The sequence below is a fragment of the Hemicordylus capensis genome, chromosome 1, assembly GCF_027244095.1.
Source record: "Hemicordylus capensis ecotype Gifberg chromosome 1, rHemCap1.1.pri, whole genome shotgun sequence".
In the NCBI taxonomy this organism is placed as follows: domain Eukaryota; kingdom Metazoa; phylum Chordata; class Lepidosauria; order Squamata; family Cordylidae; genus Hemicordylus; species Hemicordylus capensis.
In genome coordinates, this window is record NC_069657.1 from 63,330,128 (window position 1) to 63,348,213 (window position 18,086).

The 18,086-nt window shown below is 43.7% G+C and overlaps 1 protein-coding gene across 3 annotated transcripts in view; it reads right to left on the bottom strand.

The window, feature by feature from the left end:
• Window positions 1-453: 453 nt before the first annotated feature.
• DPH6 (diphthamine biosynthesis 6) overlaps window positions 454-18,086 on the bottom strand; it is a 370,426-nt gene continuing 352,793 nt past the window's right edge. For 2 of the 3 annotated variants that reach the window (XM_053286588.1, XM_053286584.1), the window contains one exon: window positions 454-2,324. In XM_053286588.1, the coding sequence (XP_053142563.1) occupies window positions 2,206-2,324 (119 nt within the window). In that variant the 3' untranslated portion in view covers window positions 454-2,205. Of the gene's footprint in view, window positions 2,325-5,919; window positions 6,053-18,086 lie in introns of those variants that run through there. The other variant, XM_053286586.1, reaches the window with a different exon arrangement.

Here is an 18,086-nt window from a genome sequence, read left to right on the forward strand (position 1 = left end):
TCCAGAGATCTGTCAGTGCGCCAGCAAACTGTGCAGCCCCTGATTCAGGATGGAGCCATCCTACATCTTCTGTAATGCTAGAAAGGGTTTCATGCAGGTGCTGTCACTTTCCCAGATTTCTACAGTGGGTATAGGAAAGAATCACCCCCTTTGATAGACCTTAAATTCTGGTTCCCTCACATCCTGAAATGAAAACACAAAGAAAATTCCCTTCACCAGCTGTATTTATCCAATGCAACCTATAACATCCAACTGAAAAACATCACAATTACAGTCCAGAAAAAGTGTCAGAAATAAAAAACAAGAATTACTGAGATTGAAAAAGGATCCCTCCCCCCCAATGTCAATATTTTGTTGAACCACCTTTTGCTTTAATAACAGCCTTGAGTCTGTTGGGATACTTCTCTATCAACCTTGCACATCTAGACGGAGCAATATTTGCCCACTCCTCCATACAGAACTGTTCAAGTTCGGTCACATTGGATGGTAGGTGTTGGTGGACTGCTATCCTCCCTGGATCCGGTCGGCCCTCCAAACTGGATGGAAGAGCAAGGAGGAAACTGGTAAGAGAGGTTACCAAGAGGCCAATGGCCACTCTGAAGGAGTTAAAGGACTTCATGGCAAAGAGTGGTTGTTCTGTGCATGTGACAACAATTTCACGAGCGCTCCACAGATGTGGCTTGTTCGGGAGGGTCGCAAGGAGAAAGCCACTTCTCAAGAAAGGCCACATTAAAGCTCGTTTGAGCTTTGCCAGAAGGCACCTTGAAGATTCTGATGCCAAATGGAAAAAGGTCTTATGGTCAGATGAGACCAAGATTGAACTATTTGGCCTCAACACCAAACAGTACACCTGGCGTAAATCCAATGCAGCTCACCATCCACAACACACCATACCTACAGTGAAGCATGGAGGTGGCAGCATCCTGTTGTGGGGGTGTTTCTCTGCCTCAGGGACTGGGGCTCTCGTTAGGGTAGAAGGAAAAATGGATGGGGCAAAATACCGTCAGATTCTGGAAGAAAACCTGCTACCCTCTGCCAGACAGTTGAGGATGGGCAGAAGATTCACCTTTCAACATGACAACGATCCGAAGCACACAGCAAAATTGACCACACAGTGGCTGAAGGAGAAAAAAGTGAACGTCCTCATGTGGCCCAGTCAGAGCCCAGACCTATATCCCATAGGAAATCTGTGGAGAGATTTGAAGATAGCAGTCCACCAACACCTACCATCCTATGTGAGCGAACTTGAACAGTTCTGTATGGAGGAGTGGGCAAATATTGCTCCGTCTAGATGTGCAAGGTTGATAGAGAAGTATCCCAACAGACTCAAGGCTGTTATTAAAGCAAAAGGTGGTTCAACAAAATATTGACATTGGGAGGGAGGGATCCTTTTTCAATCTCAGTAATTCTTGTTTTTTATTTCTGACACTTTTTCTGGACTGTAATTGTGATGTTTTTCAGTTGGATGTTATAGGTTGCATTGGATAAGTACAGCTGGTGAAGGGAATTTTCTTTGTGTTTTCATTTCAGGATGTGAGGGAACCAGAATTTAAGGTCTATCAAAGGGGGTGATTCTTTCCTATACCCACTGTATTTTGGCCAGGGAAGGAAAGACTCTACAGTTAGTTGGCGGGTAAGGGTGCATTTAGAGCTCATACAAGATAACGGATGGGTTTAGTTGTGTGAGACATGTCCTCCAAAAGAAGAGTATTCACACTTTACAATTCTTAGCCATATCTGTTGTATTGGACGTGGCACAGTGGATCAGATCGGAGTTCTCAATGAGGTTTTGCTATGAGAAATGAAGGAGCTCCTTGAGCTTCCACACCTTTCTTCCTCTCATAGCAAACAATGGGACCCTTATGTCTGCATAGTTCTCTCTGGACCCTAAGCAATGTGAGATTATTTTTGCTACCAAATACATTAAGCTTAATTGAACTGGATCAGTGTAAATGGCTGATTACTTGTCCCTAGAACAAGATTCTGATCTACAGAAGGCACACCATTATTTGCTTGTAATAATCAAGTGCAACTTGTTGAGAATTTGGCCCAAAGAAGGAAACACAAACAAGTAGGTAAGGAAGATACAGGTCTGCTTGTTAACATCAGATAATATCCAGCCAAGTATTTAATGGCTATCTTCAACAATCCATGTGACCTTTTCTTGCTCTAAATGGAACGCATGCAGTAATGATAGCTGCTTAGCTACTGGCTGAGCCAACATACTATTTGAATAATTGTGTTGCCAGACAAATCCACCACAGGTACCATAATTAGAGCCGGCACTTTCTTCCCCATTTGTTCTTCAAGTTGTTCCTGGAGTCCTGAAATACAAACAAAATATCCATTTGATTTATTTATTTGATTTATATACCACCCTTCCAAAAATGGCTCATTGACATTTTCCAACTTTTTAAAGCTTTCAATATCTCAGCAATTAAATAAATAATCAAGGAAAGTATAGTAAGATCTTGTTTAAAAAATAAAAATAAAATATGAATGAAAATGCCCTGGCTGACATCCAGACTAGTGTTATCCTAGTGCAACTAGAGAAGCTGCAGGCACTTAAGTTTACAGAGCTGCATGAAGTTGCAGTGCTCCATGATGTTGTGCTGCCTACAGGTTCAGGGACAGTATGCCCCTGTATATTCATGTCCTGCTTGTGAGCTTCTCAAAGGTATCCAGTTGGCCAATGTGGGATACAAGCTGTTGGATTAAATAAGTCTTTGGTCTGATCCAGCAAGGCTCTTCTTATGTTATTATGGATTGGTCTGCAAATGTAAGTAAAAGTAAAAATAAACAAAAAACAGGCCCATTAGCAAGTACTTCGAGTCTTGGTGGCGGTGTTACTTGCGCTCAATCCACATTAAACAGATTTTGATGATGGGAATTCCAGTTGCCCATGATCTAGGGGTTTTGTTAGGAACATATGAACATAGGAATAGCTGCCTTATACTTAGTCAGATCATTGGCCCATCTAGCTCATTACTGTCTACCCAGACTGGCAGCAGCTTCTCCAAGGTTGCAGGCAGGAATATCTTTCAGATCCATCTTGGAGATGCCAGGGAAGGAACTTGACACCTTCTGCATGCAAGCATGCAGGTGCTCTTCCCAGAGCAGTCCCATCTCTTAAGGGGAATATCTTGCTCACATGTATTCTCCCATTCAAATGCAAACCAGAATGGGCCCTGCTTAGCAAAGGGGACAATTCATGCTTGCTACCACAAGACCAGCTCTCCTCCCACGCGTCTTTTACTTTTGTTGTTCTGGATGACTCACACTATTTCTTAAGAATCAAGTTTGCAGCTTTGGACTACTTCTGGATCCAGAGCTGTTCAGACTACAGCTTTAGCCAGGATTTTTCTAATTTTGTCTGATTTATTAGTTGGAGGAGAGGTACTGTCATACATATTTCAAAAAAATCCATATTTGAGAATTATAATGTGCTTTACATAGAATTGTTCGAGAAACACCTTGGAAACTTTAAATAAATAAATAAACCTTCTCTGTAATAATTATGCTTGTGCTCTGTTAAAAAAAAAGAATGGATAGGAAAAGAGCACATAGACTTACTATTTATTATTTATTTATTTATATTTATTTATTCAATTTCTATACTGCCCTTTCAAAAATGGGTCTGGGTGGTTTACATAAACAGACCTGCTTCGATATCAGTTAGCATTTTTCACCTTTTTGCAGGTGAGAATATGTACACTCAGGCTTGCTTCAAAAATGTTTTTTGACAACATTTGAGAGCAAACATGAACCCCTCTCAATGTCCTATCAGTCAATCAAGGAACAATTAAGCAATCTTCTTATACTGTTAATGACTGCAATGCATGCAAATAAAGTGTGAATAATCTAAGGGAAATGTATCAAAACAATTGGAAAACTCATTGCAAGGAATGCTTGTTTTATAAAGTGACATTGCAGCCACTTTTTGCCACTTTTTTTAAAAAAGGAAAGTGGTGGTTACTGTGAGCATTCTTGTAACCAGAAAGGTTCTATTTTTGTGCAGTAGGGAACGGATTTGAAAGACACTAGAGTGGGGGATGCCGGCTTTGGCTTTTTAGCTGGCCTCCTATTGTCTGATTCTACAATCTTGCAATTGTTGTAGTGCATGTTTCATACAATTAACAATTCTTGGCTATGTAGGCAGAAAGCTTTATCCTTGCCCACTGACTACAGAGCTGTAAACAACTCATGTTTTTTTCCGAGACTCCACACTGCTTATTTTTCCTTAATAGCTTCACTAAGAATAGAGCAGTCAGCTCATTGTTCAAGGTTCTATTCTGCAGCTATTGCTACCCTAGGAAGGGGTTAACAGATGGAAATGGTTGATGGTAGAGGGGAATATTGACAGTGCTGAACCTAAGATCAATAGTCACCCCAAAGGTCAAAAGGACTTCATGTTCCATGTTTTAAGCAACTTGGTTTATGTATTCCAGAAATGCACCAATTCAGGGTCTGCTAAGCACTATAAGAAGGCAATTGCAAAAGCTGTGCCTTATTGCCAAAGAAGACTCTGGAATGTACACCTCCCACTCTATTTTCTTTGGATTGCTTTAAATGGGCCTTAGGAACAACTGACTTTCACTGGATTATTTATGTATTTGATATTTACATTTTTAAAAAAAAAACTATATTTTTATTAGAACTCAGATAATCAATTCATATACACCATTTACACTAAATTTTCTGAACTATCATTTTTCTTCCCTATATTTATTAAAGAACACTTTTACTAAATTTAACTACTGACATACATTTTAACAAATATCTAATACCTAAACCACAGCAGTTATAGTATGTGATTTATCTGACAAAGAAAATTAAAATTTCAGAATGAAATGTATTTAATGCATTTATATGGCTAACTAGAAAGGGTGCAAATAGAAGAAGAATGAAATAACCCCCAAACTAATATTTGACGGAATACATGGGCTCACAATACAGTGAGTGTTCCACCACACTGAAAAGGAAAATAAGCACACACATTTAATTCCATCTTGCTGCTTTTCTTACAAATTAATTCAGATGGAGAGTGCCTATAAGCTTCCCTGCTGATTGATCCATTAACATTTCACAATGTGTCTATCAATATAATAAGCTGTAATTTTAATATACATTTATTTAAATAATATCCCACAATTCTTCCGACCATTTGCCAGCTGTAGCAAGGCTCCATGAGGACTAGTCTCACCAATGTCCTTTTTGTTAAAAGACAAAAAGGGACAATAATTGTAGAAAGAGCACATGAGCCAGCTTAGTGTACTGCATTTTCTTCCTGTGTCACCCCATACTTTTCTCTACTATTCCTCTCTTTCAACCAAATATGCTGTCATATCACTTAGTGTGGGTCTTTAAATCCCACAGCTAATAAAGCTCCATTGCTTCAGCTGTATGGATTTGACATACAGCGTGTGCTTTGAAGAGAAGCTTCACAGGGATCAGGTTCCTAACAGTCAACTAAGAGTTCTAGTCCCAAAAGAGGTGCCCCTGGCGTGCAGAGCACTTAACCCTTCGACCAGTACCAACATGACTGTTCACAAATTATTGATGTCTCTAAATCCCTGGCAGATTGCAGACAGGTCTTGTCTCCCTTGAAGCTCAAGCATATGGCAACTAATGGGATGGATTAAGAAAAAAAAAAATACATGCACACACTCAGCCTTTGCCACATGAATGTAAAGCCACAGAAACAGGAGAAGGTGATTGAACTGGACTGAACACTGCTAAATACATGATTAGCTTCTTGTTATGGATCATTTCCATTGATCTATATCTGGTTTTGCAGCACAGTTTAATTAAAGCTGTCTGGAACAAGCCTGTTCCCTAAATGATCAGCTATGCAATGAAAACGTGAAACTTGAGGAAGCTTGAGGCCTTTGAAAAAAAAAGCCTCACTGACTTTGTGGTTAATAACAGTAGCAGAAGGAAAATTAACTGTTTTGCTGCTGCATCTCAGGCTTATGAACCAGGTTGAAAAACAAACAAAGCTTGTTTCTTTGATGTTTCTTCTTCAGGTAAACGGCTGAATATCACTGTAGCACTAAAGTGGGAAGTTGGGGGAAAGGTGTCTTAATGTAGAGGAACCAGCTCTGGCAGATGCTAAATAATGTTTAGATATAAGGCTCGTTGATTCATGCCTGACTCTCAAAACATGAGAGCTGTCATCTAAACTAATGCTGTGCTAGTGCAATGAACAAAGTTGCACATGTGCAAGAAAGCTGTGCAGCTGTGTGGATGCTCAAAGGGGTGTGTGCCGTCTCTGACACTCATTGCACTTGCACAAAGATAGTGAAACCGAGCAGGGGCGGAGCCACCATTGGGTGAATGGGTTCAAAGAACCCGGGCCGATGCCAATCAGGGGCCGTGCCTCGTGGCCCCGACACGCCCCCATGCATCTGACGTCAGATGTGGGGGTGCTGGTTGAGCTCCCGAACAGGGGCCGCACGGCACTCGTTTGGGAGTTAAATGGCTGCTGCGTTCACAGCGCAGCCAGGAGCGGCTCTTGCCTGCCTTTAAGGCAGGCAAGAGCTGCTCCTGGCTGTGCTGTGAATGCAGCACCAGCCCCAGTCTAGCTCCCGAAGGTGCTGCACGGCCCCTTTGGGAATTAAATGGCCAGCGCTGTGAATGCAGTGCTGACAAGACTCTAACTCCCCAACGGAGCCACGTGGCTCCATTAGGGAGCCAGACCGCGCTCCCCGCGTCTGATGTCATATGAAGTGGCGTGGCTAGCCCCTGCGTCTGATGTCAGATGCGGGGGGGGGGGGGGTGAGCGGGGCCGCCACCGTGGCCGGACACGGGCCACTGGCAGTCTGGCTCCGCGCCTGAAACAGAGGCTGGCATCCAAGCTAGTGCTGTGCTACAATGAGAGAAAGTGCACACACTTAAAGTAGTTTGTGGAGCTGTTGTGGTGCTCTGCAATGTTGTGCAACCACTACTTCAGGGAACATACAGGGTTGCGCTACAAAGTTGTGCAATGCATTGTCAACATCTTCTGCTCTCTCAAGGATTAGCTTGGAACAGACATTTCTTTCCTTGCACGATGCCCTTGCACTAGTGCAACACTGGGCTGGAATACAAGTTCCTGACTTAGCAGAACTAGCTAGTCCGACATTCTTGCACTTAGAATATAAGAACATAAGAATAGCCCTGCTGGATCAGGCCCAAGACCCATCCAGTCCAGCATCCTGTTTCATACAGGGGCCCACCAGATGCCTCTGAGAAGCCCACAGGCAAGAGGCAAGGGCATGCCCTCTCTCTTGCTGTTGCTCCTCTGCAACTGGTATTGAGAGGCATCGTGCCTCTGAGGCTGGAGGTGGCCTGCAGCAATAGTTGGATGTCACCCTAACCAAACCAAAGAGAGAGAGAGAGAAAATCCCTCTAACTGGAAGTTTCAGATCTTAAGCATTTACATGCAAGGACATTTAAATAATAGAAATTCTAAGTCAGTTTGGACTGATTCCCAAATAAGTGGTTTGAAAAAAACCAGGGCAAACTAGAGGAGACATGAGCCACCTAATGGCAAAGCGGGGAAAAGAGTTGACTAGCAAGCCAGAGGTTGCTGCTTCGAATCCCCGCTGGTATGTTTCCCAGACTATGGGAAACACCTATATCGGGCAGCAGCGATATAGAAAGATGATGAAAAGCATTGTCTCATACCGTGTGGGAGGAGGCAATGGTAAACCCCTCCTGTATTCTACCAACGACAACCACAGGGCTCTGTTGTCACCAGGAGTCAACACCGACTTGACGGCACACTTTACCTCTAGATGAGACATTAGACATGTTTGTCTAACGAGGGGCTTGCTTTTACTCTATAGCAGCATTTGTATGGGACACTGATCTGGATTGGGACTAAAACTGGAGTTAGTGGTGGAGTTAGATGGTATTTATCCCTTCAGTGCATGTCCTGTTATTTTTTATTTTTATTTTTTTACATTTTTATTTTATTACATATTATATCCCGCTCCTCCTCCAAGGAGCCCATAGCGGTATACTACATACTTAAGTTTCTCCTCACAACAACCCTGTGAAGTAGGTTAGGCTGAGAGAGAAGTGACAGGCCCAGAGCAACCTAGCAAGCATCATGGCCAGATGGAGATTTGAACTCGGGTCTCCCCGTTCCTAGCCTGCCACTCTAACCACTACACCATGCTGGCTCTGTTATACTGCCCCTTCTACAAGGACTCCCGAACAAGATCTACCTACCCTCTATTGTAGAGGGGATTTGCATGGTGATGCAGAACGGGGCACAGAGTGGGATGCTGCTGTCCTGTGCCCCCACTTTTAGAGAGTGCTGGCGGGGCAGGGGCGGGCAGGTAGGCAGCACCTTCCCTTTTCCTTAAAGGAAACCTGCCCGCCCTCTAAACCAGCTTGAATGCCGGTCCACAGAACCAATTTGCCACTCCTAGAATGGACACTGAACGGTTCTGTGCCCATCCCTACGCTATTGCGGAGGCACCTGGACAGTCTGGAGGGATTTTATACCAAGCTATTACTTTCTGATACAGATCAAACCACAACCTTCATGGTAGCTAAATTCTGTGTAGCAGCAGTGAAAATACAATTGACACAGTCATAATCGAGTTGGTTGCAATATTTTTATTTATTGTTTGTTTGTTTGAATCTTTGTATTTGATATTTGATCAAAATAAATATTGATTTGCTCTTCAGCCCACACTATTTTCTGGCCCAAGGTCACCTTCCACTGAAGTGGCTATTTAATTTTGAAAGTCAGGCCTTGACCATTTTTCTTTGAATCTAGGAGCCCACCCCCAAATTTGGGAGCCAGGCAATGGGCACTTGACAAAATTACCAGATGTAGTAACAGGCATTGTGGAGAGGGAGAGTACATGGGCTTCTCTCTATCCCCTTTACAAGTAATATACTGAAACTAGGGGTGTGCAATTTGGTATTTTCGGTGTTTCGGTTCGGACCCGCACTGAAACACCCCAGTTCTGTTCTGTGCCCGAATTTTGCTCACCTGAATCACCCCCGATTCGGTTTGGATTCGGATTTACCCGAATCCAAATCCGAATTGATTCGGGTAAGAAAAATGGGTCCTGGGGCCAGAGGAGTGGGGTGGGGTGGTAGTGCCCAATGGGTGGAGGCTACCACCCAAATTTCAGGGGGACTGGGCAAAGGGCTGATTTTTGGTGATTTTTTGAAGTTTTAGTGTCTTTGGGGCAGATCAGGGGCAGAAAGTGGGATCTGGGCCAGAAGAGTGGGGTGGGGTGGTAGTGCCTAATGGGTGGAGGCTACCACCCCAATTGCAGAGTGATTGGACAGAGGGCTGATTTTTGGTGAATTTCTGAAGTTTATGCGTTTTTAAGGTTTCCCCCCATTAGGTAGAATGGGGGTGTATCGCTTCACGTTGGGGGGAAAGGGGTGGCCTAGAGCGGTGTGGGGTTGGTGGTAGTGCCGGGTAGGGGCAAGGAAGCTGCCTGAATTTTTTCAAAGGATTTGGGCAGAGGGCTGATTTTTGGTTAATTGTTGAAGTTCATGTCTTTAAGGTTTAGATTCTATGATAGCAAATTAGAGTGGATTCATGGTGTGTCATTGAAAATCTCATTTGCTATCATAGAATCCACACTCAGAATACCTCAGAAACAACACAACCCTGTACGCCATGGGTTAGAAACCCATGGGGGTGGTTGGCACCCTATGTGCACTACACCACCACTCGCTCTGGGCCACCCCAGCACCCCCAAGTGCACTTATGGGGCTGCTGAAAGCTCCATTCTATTATAACTTACTAGTGACTGTTAAACCCGTTACATTAACGGGCGCTAGAAGAACCATTGCTGCGTCCCCTCTCACCCCCCCCCATGGGGAGACAGAGGCCTCGATGCCCCCAGCAGCCTGCTCTCTTCGGGAGCAAGCTCTGCGCAGCGGCAATGGGGCTCCGCGCCCCCCCCATGAAGAGAAGGAAAAGCGAGCCAAGCCTGGCCGCCCGCGCCCCTGCCTCACCTCCTCCAGGCCTCCTCCAGCAATTGGCGGCGGCGGCAGCGGCGCCGGGTGGTCCCCGCCGCGGGCCAGCTCGGCCTCCAGGAGCAAGCTTGGCCGCAGGCCAGCTCGGCCACCTGCAGCTCCGGGCTGGCCGCTGCCTCCAGTGGGGCCAGAAGGAGGAGGAGGCCGCCGCCGCCAAGCTCGGGCTCCTTCAGGTGTGCGATGTCGGCCGCTAGCCCGCGGAGCCCGATGTCGGCCGCCAGGCCGCCGCCTCCTCCGGCTTCCCCCGGGCCCGCTTCTCCCGGGCTCTGGCTTCCCCCGGGACCGCCGCCTTCTCCGGCCTCCCCCGCTGCCTCCTCCCGGCCGGGCCCACCACCTCCTTTGGCCGAGCCCAGGGCTCCAGCCGGGCCCGCCGCCACCTGGGCCTGCTGCCGCCTCGCCCGGCTTCCCCCACCGCCTCCTTGCCTTGCCTGGCCAGGCCCACCGCCTTGGCTCCTCGGCCTGTCCCCGTCGCTGCCAGGCCAGGCCCACCAGTGGCCATGGCCGCCACCGCCGCCACCGCCACTGTTCTCTGTCCGCACGCGCCAGCCAATCAGGCTGCAAGTGCAGCCACGCATGTGCAGAACACCTCCCAGAGACACGGACGCAGATACCCTAGGGTTTTATTATATAGGATGAGGAAAAACCTTAAAGACGCGTAAACTTCAGAAATTCACCAAAAATCAGCCCTCTGTCCAATCACTCTGCAATTGGGGTGGTAGCCTCCACCCATTAGGCACTATCACCCCACCCCACTATTTTGGCCCAGATCCCACATTATGCCCCCTATCTGCCCCAAAGACACTAAAACTTCAGAAATTCACCAAATATCAGCCCTTTGCCCAATCCCTCTGCAATTGGGGTGATAACCTCCACCCATTAGGAACTACCATCTCACCCCACTCTTTTGGCCCCAGGACCTTTTCAATTAAAGTAAAAGGAAAGCAATTTCTGCATTGAAATCAATGGAGGCAAAAAGGAGGGAAATTCAAAGAGACATCAAACTGAAAACAGAGGGGGAAGAAGAAGACAAGGCTGGCACTTTTCTAGGGCACAAAAAGGAGACCCGAAACACACGAAAAATTCAGACCCGAAACAGGGGTGATTCATTTCGGGTGCAAAAATTATTGGGTCTCATCATGGGTGATTCGGTTCGGCTCCGAATCACCCCAAATTGGTCGTTTCGGGCACAGATCGTTCTGTGCCCGAAACGTTTTGCACATCCCTAACTGAAACAGCACTGCCTGGGACAAATATTGCTGTAATTCACCTTGGAAATCATTTGATCACATGCAGGATATACATATTGAACATATATAAATAAATACTGCTACAGAACTCTCTTCTGGAAATGTAAATACAGAGTGAGAATGTGCAGCACGTACTTCCCACACCACTAAGATTATTTTTGTCAACTGAAGAGAGGGGTCTGAATCTCATGAACCGTGACATGCTCCACTGATGGTATCTTCAGTGGCACCCCTTAACCTGGGCGGGGAGAGCAAACTGAGAATTCTTTTGGTAGGCCCTTCCACAGAACACCTGATTCCTGTCTCAGGATAAGAGCAAAGTTCTCCAACCTCATCCGAGTTACTCAACAAGCAATAATGTAGGTAAATGAAACCCCTCTGTCCTTCAGACTAAACACACCTGATTGTAAAGGACAGAGGCAAAGGCCAAAGGTTGACTCTTGTCAACCATGAAACAGCTTAAAGGGTGCCCCCTCCTAAATCGGTTTAGCAAGACTTGTCCTCTTATTAAAATATTGTATCTTTCCATTGCAAACAGCTTTCAGGTTGGCTAACGATCTCCAGATTAAAAAACATACACAAATAAAATAGACAGAACAGTAACATAGGCAATAAAACACAGATAGTTGGATGAATGGGATAGACTAAGACTGGTGCCAAACATTTAGTAATATTGGCATCAGGCAAATCACCCAGAGAGGAGATTCCAGAATCGGGACCACATAAAAAGGTCCTCTTATCTAGCAGCTCCTTGCCTAACCTCCAAAGGAGGGGCCTTGAAAGAAAGTCTCTAATTGGTGTGCAGGTTCACTTGGCAGAGGATATCTAGGCAGGTTCATATAGGATATGGTTCCCTTCAGATACCATGCTCCCAGATCAAATAGAGGTGAAAAGTATCGTGAGAAATAAGGAGGGCATTAACATTTATAGGAATTGAGAACTGAGTCACTTGTTGAAAAAATGAAAATCTCTTGACTTTCTTTTAAAATAAAGTAGATTGTTCCTAATAAATTTTTCAGGGTCTGAAAAAAAATTGTAAAGCATATGTTATTTTTAGAGAAGGTTCAATTATGGGCCTGTCAGCATTAGCAGTACATCCCTTTATCAGGCCACCAGCTAACTTGTTTTTCCACCATAAAGTTTGCTTAATGACCAGTTTAACAAAAGATTTTTCACTGTGGGTGTTAATTAGAGCTCTGTGGACTCGATAGGAGTTGCGCTTACTAAACCCTGTAATTCAAGTCAAAAGAGGTGGGAACATAACAGCCCCTTTCTCTTTCCCCGAAGATTTGGGAGTTAACCAAATCTTAAAGAACTTTGCTCCCCCTCTCTGTTCTTTCTATGGATATCCAAATCTTCATATCACTTGGCTACAGAAACAACCATAGTATAGAGCACATTTTACAGACAGCTCTATATTTTCAAAATGACAAATCAAGCTCTATCTTTCCAACTTCAATTGCTGCCTCCTCATGATGCTTCTGAAAAAATATCTCTTCTTGTTTGACAGGTGTCCCTGCACAGTGAATCAGCCCCAACTATCATAAAATGTATCCCTTCGAAAAAGGCACATTACCCTGCATACAGTCAGAAATGAAACAAAGAAATGGTTCACACACTGGCCAATGAATGAATTACTGGTGCTACTGGAGAAGTGGTGGTGTTCCTGACGGCTTCCTGATTTAAGCAGTACCAGTGCTTGCATGGAGTGTGTATGTGGAGGCGGGGTGGGTTGGGAATATTTTGACCATCTCCCATTCCCCTTCCCAAAGCACCCCCTGTGCAATTGCTGCTGCTTAGACGAAGCCGTTGGTGCTGCTGCTTCTTGCACTGATTCTTCCTTAGCACTGGATGTGGGCTACCATCAATATCCTATGCATGGTGAACTGCACCTTCCCCCATGCAGAAACCAATGTGTCATACTCTTGATGAAACATTATAGGGTCCCTCCCACCCCAACTCAGAAACAGGTACAGTCTTCCTGGATACTATTTATTTATTTAAGGGATTTTTACTTCACATTTTAGACTAATGTTAGTCTAATCAAAATACCAACAATAAAATAATAAAACAGGAACTAAATTGCATAACAGCAGTTGCACTAAGACAAAATTAAATAAGAACCAGTTGAGAGCTTGTTGGAAATGCAGCTGCTGATGGCACTGACTCTTAGGAAAGCAGCCTTATTGACCACTAGGGGCATTAGGGGTAGAGAAAGCCAGTAAGGGCATTCCTCCTCTGACCATACTTTCTCTCCTCTGATTCCCCTTTGTTAGACTGATCGTCTCAGGTTTTACTCTCTCACCTGAGGGACAGACTTCCATCTTCTCCCTCCCTCCTCCTGTATGTAGCTAGCAGCAAGGCATGTAGGTCTGAATCTATTTCCCTGGAGGAGTTCCTAAATAAACTATTTATTTGGAACTTTAACTCCAGGTCTCCAGACAATATTAATTAGCAGTGTTCCCTTACCTCTGCACTTCCGCTGTAGCTGGAAAAAAATAAATCTCCCTTCCCATGATCTCTAATGAAGTTCTCCAGAATAAAAATGTAATGATTTGTTTAAAAGCAGGCAAAGTGGAGTTCTGACAAACTTCACTGATAGCCAGTGCAAAAATGAACTGGAAGCCAGATAATCCCAACTGTTCTCTGCTGCACTCTCATAAGCATTTGAGTGGCAGCATTTTGCACCAGTCGCAATTTCTAAACTGTTTTCAAAGCTAGCCCCACAGAGTGTGTTACAATAATGAAGCCTGGCCATAACAAATGTGTGTGTAACCAAAGCTTGATCTGTTTTCTCCAGGTGGGGCCACAGTTGGAAAATAAGCTGGAGTTGGTACAAGTGAGACTACTACTGAGCACGGTCAATGTCCCTAATGAATATGTTCATATATGTCCAATATAATGTTAATTATTTAAAACATTTTTATTCTACCTTTCAATCAAAGATTAGTCCCCAAGGATCAATATTATTTTAAAAAACTACATAAATTAAGCAAAAACATTAAGCATGCATTATGGCAAAATATTCAAAGCTAAATGCTGCCAAAAATTTGTTAAATAGAAAATTTTTCAGCCAGCGCCTAAAAGACAACAGTGATGCTGAATTTGCCCGAGGAATCACCAATGAGAGGACAGGAGATGGAGTCATAGGCCAGTGGAAAAGCATCTTCTTTGCATGCAGAAGGTTCCAGGTTCAACCCCCGGCATCTCCAGGTAGGGCTGTGAGAAACTCTTGCCCGAAACCTTGGGGAAGCCACTGCCAGTCATTGTAGACAATGCTGACCTAGATGGACCAGTAGTCTGACTCAGTACAGAGCAGCTACCTATGTTCCTATGTACTTTAGAGGGTATATAGTGATTGTCTTGTAAGTTGCATTGATTTTATATTTTGGAGAAGAGGTAAGAGTAAGTAGCAAAAATTATACAAGCATATACAAAAGATTAAACGGGCATTCCTTGTAGTTGCACGTTTCCTCATATAAAACATCGACCTGGCCTGTATGTATTGTCACTAGTGCCTCACTGTGTTGGTTTATGCCCATAACCTTTTGTGTCATGTTGCATTGCAGAGTTTTCTTCAAAAAACTTCCCACATTCCAGTGCTAAATTGTATCACTCACTGTGAGCAGTACGTTTGGAGGAGGCGTAATCTTTTGCTTTCCTGAGAGTGATTTACAAGTGTGTATCACAGTACACAGTCCCAAAGCACTAGCTGGTATTGAGATCACCTGGCACAGATTTGCAACATCTGAGAGGTGGTAAGTAAAGCCTTCAGGTGAGAGTTTGGAACTTTGCTAGGGCAGTGTTTGGAAAGCTCTGTATGTGCCTTCTGTAAATCAAGGACTTTTCTTCGGGGCCGTCAATTTGGCACCTTTCACAAGTGTTAAATTCACTTAAATATCCCCCCCCCTTAAAGAAGCTGTCATAAGACATACTGAAGCAAATATGTCCTTTAGTAGATACACATGGACTTTGCTGAAACAGTGTCTGTTAAGGGATATGACATCCCAGGTTTAATTAAAAAATAAATAAATAAATTCAACATTTGTTAGGTTTCTTCATTGGCTTCTTGCCAAGCAATCTCAAAATTAGAAATATTTAACTGGGGATAAAATCAATACAACGATGACTAAGAACTGGACTCCCCCCATCCCTGAAGTCAGATTTCTTATTGAAGGGATGCCATGTTTCTCAGAAAGCACTGTATAAATGCGAAGATCAATTTTGTGTGACAGACCCTTATTAAAGATGGGAAACTGACCTGTGTAGGACCCCTGGCTAACATCCTACCAAGTGCTTGTATAATGAACAACGTTGCGCTAGCAGGAAAAGATGGCACAGTTGCACTAAAAACAATGGTTTGATGAGGAATTGTGCTAGAGCACTCTTGTGCAAAAATTCCATTTAAAACAAATGAGATGTGCTGCAGGTTGCACAAGTGTTTCACAAGTATACTTTCAGTTGTGACACACTAGTACAACCATCTGGTGCAACACCTCTGTACTAACACAGCGTCTTTTCCACAAGCACTTCATTAGGTATTGGTCATGATGTCAGCCCCTCAATTCAAGGCTGAACTGGGACCCAAATCCAAGCTTAGGAACATAGGAAACTGCCATATACTGAGTCAGACCATTGGTCTATCTAGCTCAGTATTGTCTTCACCGAATACATCATTGCAAGAACTGATGGTTCTTCAAGGTGCCCCTTAGTACAAGAAGGTCAGAGCACAATCTTATTTACATTTTCCTGAATAAAACATATTATGAAATATAGTTATAGCTGTTTTTGGAAATGCATTGCTGAGAAAAACAGCAAGATGGAATGAGTTGTAGTTCTCATGAAAAGTATCTTTATGACAGATTATGGAAGGGGCCTGTTTTTCCACAAATGAATAGGCAAGAATTATAAATAATGGCAGACATCTTGAACAACAAAGTGCTTGAGGAAGGACATTGTGCAATTACATGCGCTAGATATTTGTGCTAAGTCTGGAGCTTGCATTCCAGACCAGTGCTGCACTTCTGCAAGCATGCTTATGTTTTCACAGCAGTTGCCAAACTTGTGGCACACCTCATTTCCGCAATAGTGCAATTCCACAAATCTACATTTTCAGTGCAACTACGTGAACTTTTTTACTAGCGCAACTCTGCCCATTACACACGGGCTTCATTAGTCAGGTGTCAACCACTGCTTTTAGACTAAATGTCCACTAGTTAGAACATACTTTAAAAGCAAGTGCTGCACGCATGTGTTGACAAAATCATGAATGAGAAGCAGTTATTTGTGTTTCCCATTCATTATTTTGCCAACACATTACAGGAAGGTTAAAACTAGGACTATAGCTATAAACTTGTAGAATTAAATCTTCTCCATGACAGTAAACCACATGCAGCGACAACAGCACCAACCACCACATTGAACATGTTAAGTATATGATTCGTTCATTGTAGATCATTTCTATTGATCCAGCTTTGACTTCTCAGAACAGTTTAATCACAGCTGCCTGGAAGAGGGTAATGGATGGCTCAGGGGATTGGTTATGAGACACACAGCAAACCATTCTTAGGTCACTGGTTCAATCCCACAACCAGTCTGGCAATTACTAGAAGTCATTATTGCTGTATCTGGTGACTTATGTGAAATAAACTAGTGAAATTTTATTCCCCTCACCCATGAGAGAAGGTAAAAGAAGAAGAAAAAGTCCCACACAAAATTATAATCAATGCTACTGGTACGGAACTGCTGCATTCAAATATATTTCACAGATACATTTGTGAAGTCAACAAACGACAGATAGCTAAATGTCAATCAGTGTATTATCTCCACTTGATTATCAAACAAACTGAGTAGCACAGTTGCACCATCTTCTGGAATTGAACTAGGTCACCTTAGGCAAGCAATCAAGGCCTTTCCTGACAGAACATGTGGAATGAGGGAAGGCACAGCATGCAAGTAAGGATTAAAGTATTTTCCCAGGAAAACAGAGTAAGGAATTACCACAATTGATTTTTTTTAAGCCCCGGTTTTGCACCCCTTTACATGTGCAATGTGGTTAGAACTTCACAAGAAAATGAGGAGCTGAAGATGCCGTCAGAGATGCAACAACTACATCAGAAGCCTCCTGGGACCATTCTTTAGTAGGGTGAGTGGCAGCAAGGCAGGGCTCAGGAAATCCACTAGCCTACTAGTCCACGATGAGTGAAAAATGATGCCTTATGAGCGAGAAAAATCCTGTTGAATAATGTATCAACATAGCTGAAGGAACCATCTGACTTATGAAATATTTTGATTGGCTGGTGAACTGAGCCAATACTTCCTACAGCCAGGTAATAAATGAAATATTACCTACAGATTAGTTTAAGGGGGGGGGAACCCCTTAAAGGGCTGAGTGTTCATTTCCACAGGATTGGCTTCCTGTGGATATGCACAATGGTGCATATGAAACAATTATGATTCAGGGCTATATCACTTGTTTTGTGCTCACTATAAAAAGCAGCTCTCTAGTTTCTAAAAGTCTTTGGCCACGTCTCCAGCAAAGGTTATAAGCAGACGTTGGCTCCAGCTGATATTGGATTTATGAAATGAAGGATGCTGAGAGTAGAAACTGATGTGATGTTCTAATCACTTAAGAAACACAAAGGGCTAGTGATGGAGAGGTGACCTTTATCTTGGCAAGGAAGATTTCCCCATAAAGAGAAGGCCAAGCTGTGAGGCACAGTGAAACAATGTTTTGATTTATTCTTGCACCTGTTTCAGGGAAGAAAAACAAAACAGAACAAAAAGCACAGCTCACCATGACCCATGGCCACAGCATCCAGTTTTAATAATGTTGCATTA